This window comes from Zerene cesonia, chromosome 3, assembly GCF_012273895.1.
Source record: "Zerene cesonia ecotype Mississippi chromosome 3, Zerene_cesonia_1.1, whole genome shotgun sequence".
Classification (NCBI taxonomy): domain Eukaryota; kingdom Metazoa; phylum Arthropoda; class Insecta; order Lepidoptera; family Pieridae; genus Zerene; species Zerene cesonia.
The window spans coordinates 4781030-4791092 of NC_052104.1; the positions used below are offsets into that span (position 1 = coordinate 4781030).

Consider the following 10063-nt stretch of genomic DNA (forward strand, 5'->3'; position numbering starts at 1 on the left):
CTATTTTTACATAACTTCAATTATCTCAAAACTCGCTTTCTTTGAGTTACCGCTTTTGCGCTTAGTTGGGCAGTATAGTTATATAGGGTCAACAATTCAGTGTAACTAAATTATCTAATTCTAACTATCATAAATTTTCTAGGTATTATTAATTTATCCAGTATCCATATAGGTTTTAACATTATTTTTTAGTAAAAACTAAAGCGGCGTCAAATTGTCAGAACTAGATTAAATTTTAATGAGACCACACGGGATGCATCAGCTTTTTGCAATAAAAAAAAGATTCATCGAAATTGGTTCACCCAGTCGAAAGCTCTACGTAACAAATCCAAAAAAAACCAGTCGAATTGAAGACCAGAAGAGTATCTCCTAATTTTGTAAAGTCGGTTAAAATTGGTTATTTTTCAGACAGATAAAATTTCAGATATACAAAATATTAAATAGGCAGCAGTCTAACTTGTAATGGTTCACTATTTGTGGGTTCAATGTCAATTACTAAATAGAGAACATTGTTTTTGAATGTGGGAGTCCAGTACGCTTCGGTACGAATTGGGCCAACTAACGCACGCACCGGGGAAGCTATCACGCTTCCACAGAAGATCGGCGTGAAATAGTTGTCGTAGCATGCCTTTCGATCGGTGAGTGGAGGAGCCGGAAGCCCATATTATTATCCTTTACAACCCTTTCCTTGATTCCCTTCATAAATTCTTCCTTGAAATCTCACACCTTTTAAATATGGCAATGCATTTAGTATTTATGTATCTGCAAATGATCATGGGCGGTGGTAACGTATGACATAAAAATAATACAATTGAAATGGAATTGTGTGATCTAGGAGCTGAATGGTCAATTTAGTGTGTATTATAATTTATGAATAATACCATCTTTAATATCAATAGATATATAATATGTAGAGCGTTGATTTTCAGAATTTGAAATTAAAAAGATCAACATATTAGATATATTTACCCAATTACTCTATTCGAGTAAAAATATTGCGAGTTTTTTTGTACAGCGACGGACGGGAGTTCGAATCCCGCCTAATAATCGCTTTTTTATATTCTTTAAAAATGTCATCATTTATAAGCGTTTTAATGCTATAAAACTAGAATTTTTAAATATAGTTCGTCGAATCTCATACTTATGTCTCCAAAAGTAATTGCTTTCTTATCTTTATTTCTTTATTGTCTTAAGATAGTTGTATAGAATCAGTAATTTAAATTATCACTTAGATATGAATATGTGAATAGAAAAATACAAGATAACTTTGGGTAATCTTTTTTTAATATGGCTCATGCAAATGTGTAATAGAGAAATCGATTTTAATTTAGTTAAATGTATTTCCACTGTCACTGTTTTATAATTTTCTTACTTCTAATTAACTTTCATTAACTATGGTAAGCATTTTGGTAACCAAGTAAATATTCAAAGAATAACAAAGAACTACGCACATACAGACAAGATGGAACGTTTTAATATTTTATTATAAAATAGTTGTGGTTTGTTTTTTTTTATTTTGTAATTATAAACTTAATAAATAATAATAAATTTAAAATGACACGTACAAAGCGCGTTTACAGTGCTCGACATTTAATATTAAATATGTACATTCATTGAGAGTTTGTTGTACAAGATGTTTAATCGTATAAAAAGGTACAGTCCGTATTGTGTGATGGTTGATACGGCGTTCTGGTGTTACGGGGGCTGGCGCGGATGGGTCGGAGCACGAGGTCTTAGCCTTGCGCTGGCGCCTCTGCCGGTGCCGCCGCGCCTTCCGTCTTTTTGGGTGACCAGCCTTCAACCATTTTTTTGAGGAAAGCTGCAAAAAGAAATAAATATGAGCTGTTGTTCCAATATATGTTTTCAGTTCAGTGTGACCATGGCAATGACTCCAATTACAGGCTAAAATGAAGATATTTTATAATTTTTGAACTTGTCGCTTGCAATCTTTCTTATCTTGCCTAATTTGTATAAATGACACTGAAAAATTGTAAACACAGTTAGATTACAATCTCTATCTATCTCTATCTCTCAAAAGATAACTAACTCTTCTCTATCTTACAATCTCGCGAGTTAGATTATGATAACAAACATGGTCTCAAACGGTTCTAAAAAGATCAAATATTATTAATTAAAAATTTTAACTGCAAGAACTAGAAAAGGGAAAAAGAGTCCAAAATTGTCCATGATCACGCTGAAATATCCAAGCCCAGTTGCAAAATGAATCAACGCAATTTCAAAAGTGTTTCACATAACAACGTCTAGTACAATGAATGCTTTTCACAGCGTCACTCCGCGAATACAAACAGCTAAAAGCTGACTCATTCTATGCAACTGCGCTGAATTTCAAATACGACACCGACACATTGAAAGCCACATTTAAGACAAAAAATATTGCCTAAGGTTTTAAGATTAAGCATATTATTGCAATAGAAAGCTTGTTCACGTAATATGAAGCGTAATTTTGCTAGAAGCATCATGTTGGTTTGCATTGGCGCCATCTTCGATTGACTTACGATCTTATAACTAAAGATTTGACGACAGGTACATCCTCTACGCCATCACCTTCTTCAGGAATGCTGTAAATGGACAACACATCATAAAGGGCACACACACATCCAGTAACTACAAAACGCATCCGTCTCAGTGATGCTCACAAAAGTTACATCTTTGTTTATATTATATACATAGAATAGGTTTATAAAACAACACTACGAGTACAAGTCAATCACTAGCCAATACCAATGTAAGTACTAAATTGAATATTACCTTGTAAATTCAACTAATTTTTCTATGTGTTCTGTTAGTATAACTTGAATTTTATATCAGTGTTAATGGAATTCTAAATATTTTGTAAGACGACATTTAAGCGTGTATTTAACAATAGTTTTACTAATTTAAGACAATGTTTATTTGAATCTACTACGAAGTTTATGTTTGCAGTGGAAGCAAAAATGAGCTGATTACATTTCTACAAAAGTGAAGTGACAACATTTATAAGCATTTAACAATGCCGTGTACCTAAGTGTATGTATTGAGTGTATGAAATTTTATGAAATCGTCTTTAAAAACGACATCACTAAGGATCACACAAAGTTTCGAAATCTCAGTTCTGTGAGACTCGTACAAAATTGAACATATATAAACACACAGATAAACGTTGTTCATAGTCCACATGAACATATTTCAAAATTATAGAGTAAATAATAGATTGTGCTAAGGTAGATTTATCGTTTTTTTTATATCTATCTACAAAAAGGGAAACTAAAATACAAAGTCTTCAGCTCTCAAACCCACTGTACTTACATGCATATGGGATCATGCCGTCGTCGTCTTCAGGGTCCATGCAGTCCTTTGTGATTTCCGCTACTTCTTCATCATTGAGTTTTTCACCTGAAGTTTTTGCATTATTATTAATGGGCTGAAGTTTTATGCAAAAAGAAAATGATTAGGGACGACGTTATGTTTTTTATTAAGTTAGTTTTTATTTCAGCAAACATTGCTGAAGACATCACTATAGAAAAGAGAGAAATTTCTGAATTTTGCGAATTTTGGAGATGTCAAGTATAACATAATATATACATATTTTTTTTCATAAATAAAGCACAAACCTAAAGCAAGGAGTGTGTGCGTCAGCTCAGCAGCAAGCATCAGACCGTTCTCATTCTTGTCGTACAGTTTCAGACATTCTAAGAAGTCTTCATAGACGCCCTGGTCTTTGTCTTTCTTGCACTGGGCGTAGATGGGAAGGAACTCTTCAACCTGAAATAAATATTTTTTGCGTTAGTTTACATTTAGGTTACACTACTTGTTTAGGTGACTTAGGTTCAACGACTTTATTGGACTACTTTTAAATATCATTTAGAAAAATAAGCATTGTTCGAATGTTTCTATTTAGAAACGTAAAAAGAAATTACTTGTTATACCAGTCTTTTATTTGAAACTTTGACTCTACTTTTTTTAAACCTACATCTACAAAGTTCTTTATATTTTTGACAAATTACTTAAAATATTTTTCCTGAAATAAAACAATGAAGTACCGAAAGTTGCTTCTCGCCCTTCTTCTTAGTGCCACCGAGTTTCTCGATGGTAGCCAGTGTGGGGTTGGAGTTGAGCGCCCTCAGGACGTCACCCAGATTGTAAGCGTCGATTTTACCATTTCCGGTAAAATCGTAGATGGAGAAGGCGAAGGATGCCCCTGTAATTCAATAAATATTAAAATATCCTCACTTGTTAATATAGAAACTGAAACCAATTAAAGTAAATTGAAGGCATAGTTGAACCATGTGGGATGGGGAGTGTGTAAATAAAGTTAATACAACTCCAAAGTGAAGTATTATAAAGAGAATAATAAAACTCAAATAAATCGAAGTCATTAGAAAAGCCTAGTTAATTCAGGTATAGCGACCTATATAGAGGCGTGGGCGACCTGAAATTCTTTTCTTCCAGTCGTCGATTTATTCATATGAGTCATCGTCTATTAATAAATTCGATTGTATGTCCCACATTCGATTACATGAAAGTTTATGTTTAAACGCTTTCAACTTTTTCGGCATGAATGAAAATGTCAAAAATAAAATTAAATTGTAAAAAAAAAAATCGTTTGAATCTATTGAAGTTGACGGTTTTCAAATTACTGGACTGGTTTGTCCTTTTATCTGATGACCTTGATATTGATATTAATTAATAGAATCAACATTTATATGATTGTATATTTCAATGCCGGAAATGGTAAGGAATGTGCAGTCATTCATTAGATTTGGTGCCAAAACGCGGCGCTTTGGGCAGTGAAATTCGAGTGGAGTTTCTCTGTTTGGGCGGGCGGTATAGTTGGATCACGTGACGCAAGAAGATAATTTTGGAACGCAGCGCGCGCGCATTGTAATCGCGTCACTGTAGCCGGCATTACATAGCAACGCGAACCTTTTATGAGAAACTGACATAAGCCGTGCTATACTTAGCCGATACGATGCCGTGATAATATACTCGTACGTTTATATAATTCGTTTATTATGACATCAAAACACTGCTGCTGTTATTGTAAATACTGTATAATTATATGCTATTGGGTACTTGTTAGTTATAAATTAAAGTTAAAAAAAAACTGTTTAAATTAAAATGGTTTTGAAATCACGTAGTTAAATGCTATATTTATATATTAGTTTCGATATTAGATTTGAAATGTAATACTCACTTTCGATGTCGTTTTTGCTGAGGTCGCTCTGAAAATAACCAAATAATTTTTTGTTATTTTACATCTTAAGATGAATGAATTAGTATGTAGGTAGTATGTGTGTAGATGAAATTGTCGTGTATTGCATCACTGCACTTTGTGTAGGTTCTGTGAAGAGTATCTCGAAGATACCATTTAGGGTTGTATCACTATTTGATTGGCACATCACTGTTAAATTCGATAATAAGACGCACACGGATTTCCGGTCAGCGGAATTGTATTAAATTATCACGTATTTGTGCACTTTGTGTTTTATGAACAGTCCAATTTTACACTGAACTCCTTGTCACTAGTTCACTGCTGGATGACTCACCATTTTGTGTGGTGTTAGTTGGTTCCCTCCCGGTCTTCACTGGCAGACGTTTAGACAAGAAGTGGAGCTTGGAAACTTTTCACTTGACTGTTTTAACTGGCTCAGATGGCGCTCACGTCTGGATATTTGAGATTTAGCCCAGGAGTCCGCGAATGTTCTATTTTCGGAGGAGTTGAAACATGCCCACGGCATTCTCACACACGTATAGCTTCGCCAAGTGGAAGCAGGATAGAAATAGTTTTCACACATTCATCAAACTATCATAACGAGCTGAAGCCAATCCTAATGGTAAATCTACTTTTACGTTAAACTATTTCGATCGTATCTATGTCATAGGTACCTATATAATGAATACAAAAGGTGCGAAGCATTCTTTATTTATTTATGCTAATGATATTTTGTCTATACGGAAGCTACATCAGAAAAAAACTTGAAAATATTGAACCATACTTTTATTGCAATAAAATCGAGGTTTCAATATGAATACAATAGCTAATCATAAAATTTAATTTTAAGAGTTTTCGTTTTCACTAAAATCAATTTTCGATGCGAACTCTTTCCATTGGGCGGAATGAACTAGAGCCTCATTGACAGTGTTGAACTTCCAAACTACGGATCTGGACGGAGAAGGTGTCCTTAGATGACGTTGGTCAAGTAGACTAGCTGCTCGGCGTCGGGCATCAGGTGATAAGGGACAGTGGAGACGAATTGATCCATGCATTCGAGAATCCTATAAAAATTAAAGAATAATTGTACGTACTATTCTTGACGCAAATTACGCGTAAACGTAGAACATGAGTTCAATTTCCGGTTGAGGTTTACATAAAAATCTAAGTCTGGTAGGGCTGAAGGCTGATCACATAATTGCACGTAAAAATCCATCCGTGGAACAGATGTCACATACCTTCCTACCTATTACTTGCCCCGTACCCTACGAGGACACAAACATTTTAATTATAACATTTTCTTTTTGCATAATCCTTAACGATATTACAAGTAAAGTATCGTTAAAAAGTATTTGTCGTAAACATATTTATAGCGAATGAGTCACCGGATTAACAGTGATCGACAATTAAGGGATGACAGAAAACAAATACCAGTGACTCCAACTCATTTATTTAAATAATTGTTAAATTGACTATGAAAATGTGGGTCATAAATATTTCATGTGGCAAAAGGTCATTTAGAGCATCATCTGTATATATACCTGCTCAAACTCGTTGGAAGTTAGAACACATTTTTTTAATCTCACCCTGCGTTTTCCATGAAACCTGCGTCTCCACCACCACCCTCGGAGGCAAGATAAGAGTCTAGCTCCTTGAGTGCGACAGCGACGGATTAAGCTACTTTTCTTCGAACCAAGGCCAGAGCTTGACACTCCCGATATTGCTGCTAATTCCTTGTTTTTCTGAAAATATATCCTCTAAATTGTTATATTTTACCAACGATGTTTAAAATACAAAGTATTGCGTACCGTTTGTTTTTCTTGAGGGCAATTGTCGCCAGCAGAGCCCCCAGCCATAAGCTCAATTTCGTGCATTGATAGCCCTTTAGGGTCTTGAAGAACAGGTTCTTCATCGTCAGAGTAATGTTCATAATCTCCTATTCAGATGCGTATATAATTATTTTTAAGTCATATTTATTTTTATTCATGAACTAGTTTTATACCATACTACATTTCTTTTTTAAATTTACCTTTACGTAAGTATTTAAAACTAATTAACTAATAAAGTTACATACGATTTAGAGTTAAGTAGGCTTTTTCATAAGAAGCTATATCGTGTTTAGTTGTTGTTTCATTGTTGTTAATGTCCTAAAAATAATTAATAAGCCGTTAAATTATTTCTTAATGTAAAGATATTTAAGTTTACCAAGTAAGTAATATTGTATGTTAGTGCCTTCTGTGTGCAATGGCTATCGGGTTGATGAGCATCATTGTCAACTAAAAGTCCCCTATCCTCATCTTCATCACCGACTGCATCAGACAAAAAGGAATAACTTGATGTAGTGTCCGCGGATGACTTCGTTCTACACTCATTTATAGAAAATTCTTGGCCAGACGCATAATTTAAAGCAGATTCTACGAAGCGATCCATCATTTTCTTCATGGCATTTATTATTACATCGTGTGGTTCCGGTTTATCTTGCATTAGAACTGGTTCAATCAAACTCATATCACGCTCTACATCGCTCATGTCAAAAAGATTCGTTATGAACAAAGATGTTGATTTCGACTCATCTGTATCACCCTGAAAGGATTGCAAATATTTACTTCATTAACAATTTTTTGAGCAATACCGCAAAGGCAAAGCAGTAGCAGGCAAAGATAGTAATAAATTTTATACTGTCTTTTAATTGGTGTCAGAAAGCTTTTTGATCACGTATTCATTTTTAAATAATGCATAAACAAAATTAATAGTTACGTCATTCTGGATTGCAGCCAAGATTTTAACATATGCGTTTAACTTACTGTAAATTCTTCATCCCCTTGGCCTATAAGAGAATGGTCGTTCACATTTGTGGGATTATCTGTAATAAATATGGGCCTATTTTCATTTTGTACTGTTAATAGGTGACGTAGTGACATATAAAGAAAAATGTACCTAGAGCTTTTTGTGGAGTAGACGTCGCTATTTTACTTGGAGTTTTACACAATTTATTTTGACTAGTTTTTTTATTGTCATCTACATGCCCTCGTTCTTTTTCGTACGTTTCATTTAAACTATAATTTTTGATCGTCTTTAAGCCCGACACATATTGCCACGGCTGACCTAAAAATATATATATATATATATATTTTGGAACATTGTTTTTTTTGTCTCTATAAGTATTCTATTAAAATGTACATAATACTGTACCAGAATCTTGAGCAGCGTTTGCAATAACATACGCCTCGTCCAGAACCTGACTTACTAGATGCACCGCTAACAAAGTAGCCATTCGTGGATCGCGATGTATATCTCTTTCAGCTGAAAAACGAAAACATAAATTTACTTATTTATAATACTACAGTAAAAATGTATCACTTACCATCCTTATTAGTCATTTCGTTGCAGTTAAGTTTGCTTTATATTTATTTCATTGCCAATGAAATCGTATACGTCAGTTTGAGTTTTAATTGTCCTTTAATTGTGGCCTTGTGTTTAAAGTGTAGGTATATGTGAATAGTTTGTATATATTCAATAATAAACTAACATATTATATTAGACCTCCAACTTGTTGGGTTTGGCGTAAATAAACAATACTTAACTACATAATAACATCAAAAGATATAACTAGGTGATTGCAACTTTTATCACAATCGATCCATATTGGTTCGTGCACTATAAAAATATCCATTTAACGTGATTAAACTACTCGCACTGCCTTCTGATAAAAGTCATGACATAATTAGGTATACGGGCAATATTAAATTGAAATTTAAACCTTTATTAATTGTAGACGGTTTTAAATAATCCCGTGTGGAAGCTTTTTAATGATCGATAACATGTTGAAAAAATTACACAGTTCGAAGAAAACATACCTATATGCTGTATAATTTAAGCTTTCACAAAAACATTTTTCATACAAAATAACCAAGCTATTTCGGTAACGCCCAGCCAATAGCAATCTGAGTATTATTCAGCCTCGAACTATTTTAGAACGTTTCTCGATTGTACTCAGTTATCTTAATATCATACAAAATTTCTTGGCTTTGGAATAATTGATTATTGAAAATAATTTAAATGAGTTTAATTGTGGATATGACTAGTGACTAGTCATTATCATAAAATTCTGATACTAATATTATAAAGAGACGTTTGAGAGACTGTAGGGAGTTATATTATCTTGCTCTACATTAAATTAAAATTTCGTATGCGATTTTTTATCACGAGTTAAGCCGGGAGAAGACGGGCAGGCGGTCACCGATATTTTTATTTATTATATAAAATTTTGAACTAAAAAATAAAAATAAAAAAAAAAATAAATAAAAATCATTTATTGAACAAATTATAAATCACATAGAACATAAAACCCAGACTCCTAATATAGCTTTCGCTGTGTTTCAGGAGCCTGTGTCTTCCCGATACAGTACATAATAGTTCAATTTAGACACAATAAAATGTAATTGCAGCTACATACATATGACATTGAAATTCTATAATTTAATATAAGTTTATAATATTTAATAATTAAAAATTTTAATAATTTACATTTTATCAATAAGTTATTTATATATTCATGAAATTAAACTACTTAAAATCCGAGTTTTGAAGTAGTGTAGATTGTATGTGTATGTGTAGTGTGTGTATGTGTGAATATTAATGATGATATTAAAGTATAAAAAGAAACTCAATGTATCCTAATTATTAATAAATTAATTTAATTAAAAATAAACGTTTAACGTTAATGTCGTTTGTCCTGATAGCACACAAAAAAAATAAATAAAATAAAATTAGTGTTAAATCATGCATTTAAAGCGAGTACTTTTATATTCAAAGGAAATTGAGAGTTCTTTAATTAATAAAAAAAAAAAA

The 10063-nt window shown here is 33.0% G+C and overlaps 2 protein-coding genes across 3 annotated transcripts; both read right to left on the bottom strand.

The window, feature by feature from the left end:
* Window positions 1-1320: 1320 nt before the first annotated feature.
* On the bottom strand, window positions 1321-5677 carry LOC119839482 (myosin light chain alkali). 2 transcript variants are annotated; one of them, XM_038365767.1, is made up of 7 exons: window positions 5547-5677; window positions 5195-5222; window positions 4041-4198; window positions 3612-3762; window positions 3307-3393; window positions 2517-2579; window positions 1321-1819 (listed from the first exon to the last, which is right to left on the bottom strand). In XM_038365767.1, exons 1-6 carry the CDS (start codon window positions 5547-5549, stop codon window positions 2554-2556), a joined length of 453 nt encoding a protein of 150 aa, XP_038221695.1. In that variant the 5' UTR covers window positions 5550-5677; the 3' UTR covers window positions 1321-1819; window positions 2517-2553. The 2 variants fall into 2 exon arrangements, with proteins under 2 accessions (XP_038221695.1, XP_038221694.1); XM_038365766.1 differs by lacking the exon at window positions 2517-2579 and having other exon boundaries at window positions 1453-1819.
* Window positions 5678-5985: 308 nt separating this feature from the next.
* Window positions 5986-8592, bottom strand: LOC119839207. Its single transcript, XM_038365428.1, has 8 exons — window positions 8577-8592; window positions 8405-8515; window positions 8017-8075; window positions 7670-7795; window positions 7287-7359; window positions 7021-7148; window positions 6799-6954; window positions 5986-6276 (listed from the first exon to the last, which is right to left on the bottom strand). Exons 1-8 carry the CDS (start codon window positions 8590-8592, stop codon window positions 6058-6060), a joined length of 888 nt encoding a protein of 295 aa, XP_038221356.1. The 3' UTR covers window positions 5986-6057.
* Window positions 8593-10063: the final 1471 nt, after the last annotated feature.

Bases quoted from the DNA above. Each gene is read 5' to 3' on its own strand.
- LOC119839482 (XM_038365766.1), bottom strand. The intron at 4,199-5,194 runs GTGAGTATTACA...ATTGAATTACAG, and splicing joins CAGCAAAAACGACATCGAAA to GGGCATCCTTCGCCTTCTCC. The intron at 3,394-3,611 runs GTTTGTGCTTTA...CAAAAACTTCAG, and splicing joins GCACACACTCCTTGCTTTAG to GTGAAAAACTCAATGATGAA.
- LOC119839207 (XM_038365428.1), bottom strand. The intron at 7,796-8,016 runs GTAAGTTAAACG...CAATCCTTTCAG, and splicing joins AAGGGGATGAAGAATTTACA to GGTGATACAGATGAGTCGAA. The intron at 6,277-6,798 runs GTGAGATTAAAA...TAATTTTTATAG, and splicing joins GGTTTCATGGAAAACGCAGG to GATTCTCGAATGCATGGATC.